The 13780-nt window shown below is 35.8% G+C and overlaps 1 protein-coding gene across 2 annotated transcripts; it reads right to left on the bottom strand.

The window, feature by feature from the left end:
- Positions 1-1199: 1199 nt before the first annotated feature.
- On the bottom strand, positions 1200-10527 carry LOC116292269 (uncharacterized). Of its 2 annotated transcripts, none has more exons than XM_031699553.2 (15): positions 10450-10527; positions 10281-10378; positions 9171-9287; positions 7942-7993; positions 7702-7740; positions 6464-6508; positions 5841-5869; positions 5650-5719; positions 5219-5337; positions 4796-4993; positions 3413-3442; positions 2860-2967; positions 2401-2433; positions 2165-2239; positions 1200-1301 (listed from the first exon to the last, which is right to left on the bottom strand). In XM_031699553.2, exons 1-15 carry the CDS (start codon positions 10478-10480, stop codon positions 1257-1259), a joined length of 1089 nt encoding a protein of 362 aa, XP_031555413.2. In that variant the 5' UTR covers positions 10481-10527; the 3' UTR covers positions 1200-1256. The 2 variants fall into 2 exon arrangements, with proteins under 2 accessions (XP_031555413.2, XP_031555419.2); XM_031699559.2 differs by having other exon boundaries at positions 5650-5716.
- Between the last annotated feature and the right edge of the window lie 3253 nt (positions 10528-13780).

Here is a 13780-nt window from a genome sequence, read left to right as displayed (position 1 = left end):
GTGCCATTCTTACCTGTGAATCACGATCTAGTCACATGGACAGACAATGCTCCAGAACGCCAAGCCACTGCAATCGAGCATAAGTTACAATGACAAAAAGAGCATTGCAAAGAACTGGAAAATGCCCTTCAAAACCTTCGAGGAATCAACAAGCGCAGAGCCGCAGACAAAAAGTCCGTTGACGAAACCGATAAAAGAAAGTACTTCGTTTCGCTCACGGTAAAAAAACTCAGAAAAATCAAGAAATACCAACAATTTAGCGAAACCATGGGCTATAATCTATGCTTTTTGCCCAAGCTTGGCTAATACACCTTTTTCGAAATTAGATAAAATGTCCACTGCAAAACACCTAAAATGTCTCAAAACAATGGGCTATAGTCATGCTTTCTGGCCAAAATGGGCCGAAAATGACCCTATTTCAAAAAGATATATTTTTTAAGGCAAGTCAAAAAACACCCAAAATTCATCAAAACCATGGGCTATAGTCCATGCTTTTTGGCCAAAATATGCCAAAAATGACTCTTTTCCATATTCAGATAATTCTGTCCACTAACTATAGTGTTTCATAGATCACAGTTACAGCAAAGTTGTCTGCACAATGAATATTAAATAGCAATGTATTAAAGACCTTCATGACCAGTTACAGTTGCTCATGATTGACTAGAAAACTGCTATAAAAATCCAACCAATCCCTACTACGAGAAATGATATAACTATGCTTGAGATGACAGGTTTAATAAGTGTCAAACAAAAATAAAAGCATAATATTAAGGAAAGGGATGAAAATTTTGGTAAAAAATAAACTGTAATGAAACTGATTGATTAGAAAACATGGTAGATAGAGACACTTGGATTTATGTAGAATCCTTTGCCCTTTATGAAACAAAACAAAACACTAATAAACAGGGTTTAAAATAATAATGGATGGCCAGTCAATTACCAGTCCTGATCACAGGCCAAATTACAGTCTTAGCTTGGCAATACCTCATTACTGTAACTCAAATGTTACTGGTCAAAATGACTGACAAAGCAAAGATTTGAGAGGAAGAGTTCTAATTTTAGCAAGACATTGTCTGATATCCGGCCATTATTTTAAGCCCTGATAAAGAATGTCTTCAGAATGTCTGCAATAAACATGTACACGAACATATCACAAGATTTTGTCTTCCAGTCTAAAAACTATAATTACAATCCATACATCTATCCAAAACCCTTTATTTCGTAAATTATAACAAAAAAGATATGTATTCTCATTCTTATTTCTTGTTCTTCTGCACATAGTCCCACAGGTCTTTCACAGTCTGAAGAAAGAGAATAAGATAGATTAATGTTGAATTCTCTGGGTTCTTGTATTTATTTTTCAAGTTTGAAAACATTACCATAGCAACAAGGCCCTCGTAGGCCTTTTTGTAATTGAATAAACAGGATGTATTGTGGTCTAGCTTGAGTACAAACAACACCATATGAGGCATGAGGAAAAGATGTTCGTTACCCAAGATAGCCCACAATGCACTATTTCTCAAAAATGGTCTATTGGGCAGTAGTATTAGTATGTGTATAAGCCTCCCCCCTGCGATCTTGGGTTAAACCAAGAGAAAATGAAACAAGGGAAAGAATTCCACACCCTATGATGAACACTCTTTGATTCTATCTTTGGAATCATTCATTTAATCTATCGTTTTTCTTCCACTTTATGAAGTCTGCTCAATATGGAATTCAATAGACTGCAGCATACATCACTTCTCTCTCGGTCAAATGGTTTTCAAAATCTCACCAGGAGTTTGCATTCTTTCGATAATTTGTGGAAAAGAAAATTATAAAAAAGATGGTGACAGGAGAAGAAAGGAAGGCAGACTATAGTTTTAATGTTTGAAAGCAGAGTAGACAACTTAAGGCGTGACAGTGACATGTTTTTCGGTGTGCTACCATGTGATAGATTTTGATAGCCAGTACTATCTACATGTACACTGATTTTTGTTTAGTCTAAAATCTTTTGTTGAAATGCTTGTCAGCGACAAGAAATAAGATTTCACGGCTTGCACTTCAATGATAATGGTAGTAATAAGTTTAAACAGCTTTGTAGTATCCACACATAGTTCAGAACCTGAACGGGCAAAGTATTGTGAAACAGAATGTAAGATTTATAAGTATATGTAAGACTTACATCTTTATCTGTTAACTTGTATGAAGAACGCATGAAATTCTGGAACTTATCTAACTTTTTGGGCAGAGCTGGTGACTGAAAAATAATTAATATTTAGTCAAAATTGCAGCCATATGATGTTCAGACAGTGATTTCTACCTATGATCTATACTTTGAAATAAATTAACATTTTGCTTATGTATAAAAGATTTGAAATTGAAATGGGTGATCAAATGAAACAATTTATAAATTATTACCTTCACTAAAGCTTGCTTAATTGTTTCAATATCCTGAAAAATTGTAACAGAACATGTAAGCTTGGCTCAAAATTGTCTCCTTTTAAGCCGTATGACCTATATATCATGACTTATATTGTACCTTTTATAAAGTCCTATTTAGCTTGGCTTTAAGTTGTCCCACTTTGGGACACTTGACCCATACATATTCTTATTTAGCTTGGCTCCATTTCAGACCACATGACCAATTACTTGAGGATTGCATAAGCAATAGCCATTCAGCTAAGCCCAGTATTGTCTTGTTTTGGACCACACGACAATATTGATGATCAAACATTCGCTTTCACCTTGGCTAAAAATTGTCTACTAACAGACAATTTTCTTAGGCAAAATACCTATTCCCCTTAGCCTAATGTGGTCCATTCCAAACCACTTGACCAATCTCTTTAGCATTATTCTATTTATAATAGTGCTATTCACCTTGGTGGGTTGTGGTGTTTTTGACTGTGGTGTTTTTGACTGCGGTGTCTTTTGTGCTTTTGCTTGTGGGGTTTTGGCTTCTTTACCAGCCTTCTTGGGTCCTACTCCCTGTTGACCAACAGATATCATTCATATTAAACAACATACATACAATCACATACAATAGCCCTGAGACATCTAAGCTGTTGACCTCTATCAACCCTTCAATGGACCTTTTCATACGGCGGCCATGCAAGAGAATAAAAAATCTTTGTTTCGACCGTATAAATTTATGATCAAGCGAGGCTAAGCATGGTGGAATCTATTGTTAAAACCAATTTCTGGGAGACTAAACACATCAAATTTTTGCCTAAATAGCCACAATTTTTGGCAGGTTCCACAAAAAAAGGGAAATTTGAAAAGAGTATCTCAAACATATTTTTTAGTATAAAAATGAAAGAATTAATGTTAATGCTCCCTCAGTACTAAAGTTAATGTTATATTAAATTAGATGCACATATACAAAGTACATAAGTGTTCATTGTTATGATATTGTTGTACATAATCTACTTACATTAGTCATCTGTTTCTTGTCTCCTTGTTTCTGAAATAAAAATAAAAAAATGAGTAAAATAAAAGATATTTGTTTTAATCATATTTGGGGCAGACTCACTTTAATACTTATGGAAAGTGAATAAAAAAAAATGAGTGACAGCCTCAGGGCTGCAAATATATATTTTTCTATATGACTGTCATATGTCAGGGATAAGAGTTGATCTGACATGAAGCCAGTCTGGTTGGACAAAAGCTTTCATCAAAATTAACACTGCAACCAAAAAGAAAAGAAAAGAAAAGAAAAGAAAAGAAAAGAAAAGAAAAGAAAAGAAAAGAAAAGAAAAGAAAGAAAGAAGAAAATATGCATCTTCATGCTATGCACCCACAGTAATTCCGTCAGGTGAAACAATATGTCAGCCACAACAGGTGGAATGCGACTTTCCTCCGTTTGAAATCACTTTTCAGTTGTAATTTTTGGCCCTGGCAGTGTATACTTGAAAGCCCTGCATCAGGTTGTGCAATCTTGAGTGAATATATATGTGTTAATATTCCACATTGTAACTTTTTCAGAAGAATCTGGTCAGTATGTCCATCCAGACTGAACGTTTGCCAGTCAAAACCACTAATTTACTTCAAAATTCCAATTCATTCTAATAATGATAATGATAATGATTTATGAATTTATATAGTGCCTTTTCTATATGAATATAATCAAAGGCACTTTACATTGAGAAGTGAATGACAGATTGCTTTTTATGCAATTTACAAGCATGAGAGATGGTTAGTATGAAGTGTAGGCACTGAGGGTGGTCACTGCCAGGGTTTCTTTACGTCCTCAGTGGTTCTTTTAGGTCCCTCCAATATTGGTTAGTAATGATGAGTGTGGAGAGACGGGACCGCCATTTAAAGTGGTCATCCGAGCCACTTGAAAGTCTAATCATTTGCAGATGTAATTACACTTAAAAGCACTTTCTCCTCAGTAAATTTTAAGACTCTGAGTGTTGGTCCGGCCGGGACTGGATTCACGACCTCCCGCACGAAAGTCCGATGCTCAACCAACTGAGCCAACCGGTTGGTGGTTCTATTAGTTGGTTTATTGTATGTAACAATCTGAACCATGGTGAATGAATGTTTGTCGAAGTATTATGATCATCCGGGTGGATGTAATCCTTAGAAGGACTGTTTGATGAGACTGACGGTACGACAACCTGAGCGAAAGCCATCTTCAGAGTCAAGTGAAGAATAAAGTTGCCTTATGAAGTGGTATATAAAACCTGTTAGGCTCTCTCCACCCTGGAGTGCTAATCTTATTAATTATGTTTGTATTACATAATTTACTGTGATGATACAATTACATTCTTGTTAAGACAATTTAATAAACTTAAAGTCAGAGTTACCACACCTTTTTCTTTGCTGTTAATGTGGCTGTAACCTCATCTTCCTCCTCGTCGCTCTCTTCCTCCTCATCTGAGTCATCCTCTTCCTCTTCATCACTTTCATCATCATCTTCTTCGGCATCAGATGCCTCATCACTTTCATCTTCGCTCTCTTCACCTTCTTCTGCTTCATTATCCAAAAGATCTGATGGCTTTTCGGAATCCTTTTATTATATAGAAGTAAAAATATTGGTCAACATCACACCAAATGATTTTATTAAACACCAAGCAACCTCAGGGCTGATCTATAGTTGAAAGATATGCTATGACTAAGTCACATATAGAATATCATAAAATCCATATTAAAAGTCCCCCTCTTGCCAGTTATAAGCTCTCCTAGTTATATCATATTGTATTGGTCTAGAATAATTTTCAGGAATTTGTTCCACCTTTTTTGTATCTTTTTTGTTGGAAGGTTTCTTGCTTTTTTCTTCTTCCTCTTCTTCATCAGATTCCTCCTCTTCCTCGTCAGACTCTTCTTCATCAGACTCTTCCTCATCAGACTCTTCTAAGCCACACAATTAAAAAGATCTTGATGAGCGCACTCTCATAAAACTCCTATGTATTTTTGTTCCAGCAATACCCATGAACATCGTTAAATTATGGTGATCGCATCAGAAGGAAAAATACTTGAAAAGGAATGTCACTTTAGGCAATAATGTATTATTATGTAGGGAAACTTCAGTAGGCAAAACGATGCTAAGGCGAAACAATAGGATACAATGTACCATACTGACTGATTAGATTTGATTGACGGCATTGAAAAACCACATTGCAGTGCGCAGCTCACATATGTTTATGAAAAATGTAGTAATCTTACCTTCATCAACCTTTGCTATTTTTTTTGGAGGTCCTTTTGGAGTGCTGGCCGGTAGAGGTCTTTTTTGCTGCTGAACAAATCCAGAAAACAACACCTTAATGAATGTATCTACAGCTGTACCATGCCTTTCTTTTATGTTGTACTGAAAGAACGCCATAACAAGAGACAACTAAATGTGAACTCAGCCATACCTTTTTAGTCTCTACCAAGTCAGGGACTTCTATGGAAATAAATAGTAAAAGTAAACTCAAAATATATTAGTGGAAATAATAATAACCATAATAATAATGATAACTAACTGATGATGAAAATAAGATGAGAATTTCAACAACAATGTCTAAGAAAATGAAAGAAATATTTTTATAACTGAACACCCAACAGGGGCTCTTCCATGTAGGTTTTTGTTCAACTTAACACTCTAGTTTACAACAACACAGCAGTTGACTCAAGTAAATTTATTTGGACGATGAACAACTGGAGAATCTGGGAGAAACCCTTGTGGCAAGGTAGAAGACATTATACAATGTGAGGAGCAAATGTTCAAACACTCTTTTATGATAACTGCCGTCTTTATCTTGTATAGAGGCTTTGCATTATCACGTGACGGCAGCCGTGTTAGATGGCAGGAACAATACAATCGTTTTATATAAGAAAGAATTCAATTCCAAATAGTAAACGGATTTTATTGTGTGTGTGTGTGTATTGCCGGTGCTGTGTGATCTCATAAAGCATGCACTCCCAACCAATCAGAACGTGAGATTTAATGGATCATAATAATGGTTCATAAAAGTATACATGTATTGACAACACTTACCTTCATCTGATTCCTCCTCAGATTCTTCCTCCTCCTCTGCTAAGCCTGTGAGTAAAATCAACCATCATAAACTGTGTCAATATTCAACCTCTACACAACAAATTTAAAGTCACTCTTTGATCCAAATAACTTTATTTGTTTTAAGACCCCCTGTCTTTCTTTCTCTTGACAAAAATGTCTATATTGAAAATACTTCCCAGACATCAGCTCAGTTAAGAATATTACTCAAGGGAATTATATGGATCGCAAATGAATAGGGCTACATTCCATCATTGTGATTAGATCATGTGTAATATTTCATACTGCTGCACAGCTTAAAATAATGGCCCATCAGTCACTGGTCATGGCCAATTGCCAAAAAGGTTTGAACTTGGTCAAACCTCATTTCTGGTGAAATTGACTGACAAGGCAAAGGTTTGACCTAACGAGTCCTAATTCTGACAGGACATTGTCCGATGCCTTTTTTTACAGTAAGCCCAGTGTTCTTACCAGGCCGCGCCATTGCGGGATTCGTGCATAAAAATCAGAAATAGCGCACAAAATAACGTCAAATCTATGCGCCCCCAAGGGCGCATGAATTATCCAAAGAATACTTCCTGATAGTTTTAAAGATTTAGAGTACTTTTGAAATAATAAAAGTCGCATTATATTGTCGATAAACAAGGTGAAAGTATACATGAAACGCCACAAATCGAACATAGCCGCCATCGCCAAGACGTCTGGGATTAGTCTGTGTTAATTGCCTCTGTTTATTGATGGCTCAATTATGGCTGCCCAGCGAAATTTTATTGTGTTGTCATTACTAATAAAACTGTCTTACATAGTTGTAGATTTGCAACAGAGTTACTGGCTAAAAACATTATTATTTGTTGTTTTAAGATTTTGGAAATGGCCCATCCAGTTTTCTAAATGGCCCCTAAATTTCGGATTGGTGGGCCCTTTGACCCCCTGAAAGAAATTCCTGGTAAGAACACTGTAAGCCCTGCCGCTGACTGGCCATGCCGACTGTCATTCGACAGTCATGGTAAAGCTAATTTACTATAACACTGATCACTTTCTTTATTTCAATACAATTTATAAAGCATAATGCATTCAATCAAGGATGGAGGTACACTGAACTTTCAAAGAATAAGTCATTTTTGCATCCTTGATTGAAGAGCACAGAATATTTATAATAACTATATAATATTCATTAATATTATTTATCTAAAATAAGTCTGCATGGAATATTTCCTTACTTTGTACATGACTTCCTGTTAGATGTACTGGTCCAGATCCTATGACATAACAGGTTCAATTAAATCTTACTGGTAATAATACATGATACCATTAAAATATTATTTTTATTATTATTATAACACCAAGAAACAGACATTTTCTGCCTCCAAGGAACTCTAGATGTAGAAAGACTTGGTTTTTTGGCTTCAAAATTTATAAAACCAAAACTTAAAATATATGTCTAACAAATATATATTTACCTTCTATGAGTTTAAAAGTAGCAGGAGGATTGAAGGTGAGGTTTAATGTGCACTGCAAAAAAAAAACATGATAAATTTAAGGGACCATTTATTATACATAAGAGGAAGGGAAAGGAAATCAAGGACAGAAGTGGCCTTAAGGGACTGGTCATCACTTATTACCTGAATATTATGGAATTTATGGGGCTCACAATGTTTTTAGACAACTGGAGGGGAATCAATAAATAGAGGATATTACATGGGCGCGCGGAGATACGAAATTTTTCTTTGAGTGTTGAAAAGATCTCTCACAAGTGAGCGCAGCGAACGAGTGAGAGATTTTCAACACGAGAAGATAAATTTCGTATCTCCAAGCGCCCATGTAATATTTTGTTTATTATATAATTATCAATGAAGTATGTTTTGTTGGCTTTTTCAAGCAATTCTTTCCGTGTATTTTTGAATAGCCATCGCAATGGTGTTATTTTCACACGTGAAAATAACATGTTATTTTCACGTGTGAAGATATCAATTTTTCGAAATAGAGAAAAATAGATATTTCATTGGTAATTATATAATAATAACAGTCATCATTGTCTTAATTTATAGAAGGTGACCTATGATAGTTGCCAACTTAGCACTAATAAACTTGTGGCCAGATAGGACAGCTATTTTACATGGTCATCTGAGTGAAGGCAAAGGTCTAGCTACTTGCAGTTATTTTTTGAGCAAAGGCAGCACCTTCTACTCAGATATTTTTAGCCCTTGAGTGTTGATCCTGATGCAAAAGCTTGTAGCTTTGATCTCCTGCACTATAGATGCTCAACCATCTCCTTCACAAGATATTAAATCATATTCGAGGAATCGTAGAAAATAGTCCCCTTCACAGTTCCCTGCGCCATCTTGAAAGGTAGCCGTGCCTTTGCATCGAAGCGAGATGAACGCAGAGCTTGCAATGATAGAGACCTTTTTTAACACCTTGGACCATTATTCACATGTCTCTATCATTGCATGCTCACCGTTTGTCTCGCTTCAATACAAAGGCTCAGCTACCTTTCAAGATGGTGCAGGGAACTGTAAAGGGGACTATTAATCCTGGCTATTATGTCATGAATACAACACTAAAAAAGTCTCTTCAAAAGCTTTTGATGCAAATATCAGGGAAATATACCAACCCATCATTAAATTCCATAAGAAACATTCATAAATCATTAGTGCTTAATAATAGCTTATTAGAAAAAGTGTCCTACCATTTCCAGTGATCCTTCCCTTAGTGCGACTATTGTATGTGTACACTCATTGCCTTGGAAATCTACAGCTGTTACTTCTACGACATTACGGCCAGAAGCTTTACTACCCAGACATGCCTAAAAGCAATAACAGTGACTTTAATTTTATTCAGTTTTATTATATAGTTAGGATAGTAAGTGTGCTCGATATTTGTGGCTCAAGGATGTTAAATAGTAAAAAAAGCAAAGATAATGTTTGCACAACCCAAAGTTTTGTCAAAAGAATAACTGCTGTTTTATTGCTGTTCAAGTTAACTAAATTGGCTTCCCTTAGGCTAATAGATGATTGGCTGACAGCTATGATCAATAAGAGGACAGACACATAGAATGACAAATAGCGCAGTGCAGCCGTGACGTCATAAAAACGAAGACAAAGGCGAAATTCGGACAAACAAACTTACAAGTTTACTTTCAGCAGATAATTTTCACAGCCGATCACAGTTGATCTTAGTTTACATGGGTTATTATCGTAACTTTAAGTAACAATAATAAAATCGGTTTGTATACTCCTCGTAGCGGTTAAACAGAATGCAATGTTTGTCCGAATTTTTAAGCTATTTTTAGAATCAGCGCGCTGTGCTATTGCTTGTGCACACCCCTCACTGTGCTCATAAAAGGCAGCCACCTTTGTTTTATACCAAAAAGCACAATGAGATGCAGAATTTAATATTATTATTACTCATAACTTAGAAATTGTGGTTATTTTTAAAAAAATAAAGCATTTGCAATACATTGTGAACACTAAAAACTCACTTTTTTATTTAAGTAGATTAATGAAAACTAAAAAATGGAAATTTTCACTAAGAATACCCGGCCCGACTGAGTATAAGCCTTGGATTTCTAAGGCATTTTGCAACAGTAAATATCGTACGAGACACGTGGTTCGAAATGACCCTAATAATGCTGTATTGGCAAATCAAAATCATCTACTCCTCTCAAACGTACAATCTTGAATTTCAAAACTATCATAAAGTAAGAAACCCCCAGGTATTATGGTTTCTGATTCGTAAATATTATCGAGAGCATTGCCCACCTAAGCATGGATTGAGTGTTTACCATATATAAGCTTACCTGACTTAAAATCAACTTGTGATCCACCTCTGATAATTCGCTATCTTCAAACTCTGGGTTGAATTCAACCTCAGGTGAGCTTTTACTAAGCTTACCGCCTGCGAATGCGAAGAAAAGAGGTTAAACATTGCTCATATTTTCGCTATTTATGGCTGTTTCGTGTCCTTACCCCAAAAGTCTTCCTTCTCGAGGACCGCCATCTTAAAATAGAGAACGAACCGCAGTTACACGTGCTCCTTACCATGATCCACTCGGCTATCGTTATACACAGGAAACCCACATACAGACGAAGTTGCACAAACACGTGGATCATCACATACACGAAATACTAGACTTGCTACAAATCGTCCACTCTTTTCCTTTCCCTGTCCATGGAAGGAGCGAAGCGCGGGCATATTACGAGACGATTGGCTGATTTGATATAATTAATTCCGTCGACGGAAAAACCCGTCCGTAAATTTGGCGCGTCGATCAAGCAGAAATGAAAAGTCCTCCTATACCAGTAAAAAGGGACTTTTTGAACGTCTACGTTTCTACCTTTCGGCAATGCAGTAATATGACAATTAAATAAAATAAATATAAATAAATCACTTTTTATTTAAGTGTCTAGTTGTTCTAGCGCTTTCGCACTAATTGGGGACACTTTTCACTCACACGCACTACCACTACATTTAATATTCTATGCACACAACGCTCAACTCACATGTTGATTTTTACGGAGGGAGGAAACCGGAGAACCCGGAGAAAACCCTCGAAGCATAGGAGAGAACAACACATCAAACAAACTCAATTCGCATGTGGCGAACGCAGGGCTCGAACCAGCGACCCGACCCGTTGGACTCACAGCGGTGAAAGACGACGCGTTAGCCGCGAACGCCACCCATGCTACCCATGCTACAATTTTGGTCGGAAATGCAAGTGTCTTGACCCATACTGCTGCTATTATGGGGAATTTCGATAATGATGATGATCAATAGACCGTTTTCTCAAGGTTGCGGCGCATCTAATCTTGACGGACCACGAAACTGAAAAACGCAAATTCAGTATTCAGAAGTCAATTTTATATTCAGAAGAAGAGATCGACTTTGTGAATTATCGAAAAATCTAATAGAAATGTATGATAATCACTCATTATGCCCGTCACGTTTCTTAAATTTAGATAAGATCTTTCATTTTTTATGAGTATTTAGAACATTAGTTTATCTATGACTAGTTTATCTACGATTGGACAAATTAGGAGCAGAATTTGCATGATTTATGATCGACTTTACTTAGAGTTTGTACAATGTTGTACAACTATGATCCAAATATGCGCGAAAATAGTATAGTAATTGAATCGGATTATCATTCATATAACAAAACGTACTTATAACTCGAAGTTTACTAGATAATCTATACTATTAAATAAATCAAAGTCATTGGATGACTACGATTCGTCAACTATTAGTGAAAATTGCTACGAAAGTCCAAACATTGCACATGTCAACTATTCCCATCAAAATATTTCAAAATCTAGCTATCCAATAATCTTTCCTTCATATTTTGAAATAAATCTGAAATAAAAAATTGGAGGTGACCATTCTCGTTTTTGATTTATCTTGAAAAAACATCTCAAAATAGTCGAAAACTGACACTTTTCTGAGTGGAGACTGGCGAATCAGATAAAAAAGAGAAAAAAGTGAAAATTGGTTTTGAATATGTTTTTTATTTAGTTTCCGAAAGAAAAATGCCTAAACTTTGTTAGTTCCATGCTTTTTGTTGCATGCGCAGAATGCGTAGTGCAAAACAAGGAAATAGCCTGCGTGCAGCCGAACTAACTGTTAAGTGAGAGAAATTAAAAGTCTGGCTGAAAGCAAGCTACAAGGGAATTACCTTTAAATGAGTATATTTTAAATGCCGTGCACGTGTTGCCATATTACATAACATTTGGTTGTTTGGTAGAGGCTCACGTGTGACTTTGATTTCTTAGTTTACTAGAGAGAGACGCGATTGTTGGTTTAATAATAAAGATCTAAAAAGTTGTATCCCGCGTCAATACATGTGTATTTAGTATATAAAATCATAGTTAATAGAGGTAAAATAGTCCTTCGTGGTTGCGTAAATTACAAACTGCTTGCTACCATAGTTAATATAGTGGTGCTCCATTTGTTATTTATTCCAGGGGATTACCACGCATAGAATCGCTTCTTTTTTATTAGCAAGCTAGACAAGAAGCCGCTCAATAAACTTGAAAAAAATGTCAAGTATTTGAATGTTCTTTATTTTTTCTGATTGAATATAGTAATATACCGGCTTTGAAGCTTTTGTTGCCAATCTTATTGGTATAGTATTCCCCTGGTACCGAAAATCTCACCTAACTTTAAAAACAATAGGGTGTGTCGAATTACCATACCTAAGGACAATAACTGACATTAGCATGTGTAAGGTACTTGTGCGGTAAAACTCTCGGGAGCCCAGGGGTAGAATTCTGTCGCTTCTTTCTCGAAACAAACGACAGCGGTAGAGAAGAGAAATTTACCCCTGGGCTTCCGGGAATGTCTACTAACAGGACTATTACCTTAACTCATTTCTACCTAGATCTATCAAACTATGGAACTTGCTACCAATACACTGTAAAATGAATGATGTAAGCCTTTCCAAATTTAAGGAACTTGTGACCACCCATTTTGCTTCCAAAATGGAACATTTCTTACCACCTTAAGATCTTTTAAATTTGAATTTTGATAAATTTTGATCCATCAACCTCCTATGATCCTGTTTTTCTTTTTCTTATTGTTTTTTCCTCGTCAATTTTAATGTTAATCATGTTTGTACTGTATGTAAATTGTATGGAGAGGGAATATCAATTGCGACGAAAGTTCTGTTTCCTTCGCCAGTCACAAAATTTGTATGTCTCAAGTTTTATAAAATGTATATGTTTATATTGTGACAAATAAACTAAACTAAACTTAACTAAATAGTTATGATTCAGTTCCTAATTTTGAAGATATTAAGACCATAAAAATACTAATTAAATAAAGTTAGTAACTAATCAGTAATTTTTTTTACAGAAATTAAAAATTAGTCTGGTAGGCGTCATTCTCAGGGGTAAAAGGAAAAGGAAAAAAAAAGGGGCGAAAGACCTTTAGAAAATCGTAAAATATATTTCTCTAATCCAACTTTAGATATTTTGGTTGAGTGGTGAATAACAAAACATTTCATATGTGAAAGCCAAGAATTGTTGGCCTGGAGCGACCAATCAACGGCGTGCGTTATTTTGCCCTGTCCACTCAACCAGAATATCAATAGTTAGCTATTAGCAAAATATTTTATCTTGTTATGTTTTATATGAGTCCTGGGAAGATTTTCGAAGACTTTGGAGAAAGCCATTTGTCAATTGTTTCCCCAGAGCTCAAGGGAGTCAATTGTCCGTGTTCATTTAGGTAAGGATTTAAAAGTCCTTTGATGATTTTGAAAAATACCGATAAAAGAAAAGGAGGTCCCTCGTGTAAACCACTGTA

The sequence above is a fragment of the Actinia tenebrosa genome, unplaced genomic scaffold, assembly GCF_029948245.1.
Source record: "Actinia tenebrosa isolate PJP-AT-01 unplaced genomic scaffold, QUT_ActTen_1.0 PGA_scaffold0__85_contigs__length_37466705, whole genome shotgun sequence".
NCBI lineage: Eukaryota > Metazoa > Cnidaria > Anthozoa > Actiniaria > Actiniidae > Actinia > Actinia tenebrosa.
This window is presented reverse-complemented; position numbering and strand designations above follow the sequence as displayed.

Coding starts and splice junctions, on each gene's coding strand:
- LOC116292269 (XM_031699553.2), bottom strand. CDS start 10,480: ATGGCGGTCCTCGAGAAGGAAGACTTTTGGG. Junction 9,288..10,280: donor ACAAGTTGATTTTAAGTCAG/GTAAGCTTATAT, acceptor TATTGCTTTTAG/GCATGTCTGGGTAGTAAAGC. Junction 2,240..2,400: donor TTAAGCAAGCTTTAGTGAAG/GTAATAATTTAT, acceptor ATTATTTTTCAG/TCACCAGCTCTGCCCAAAAA.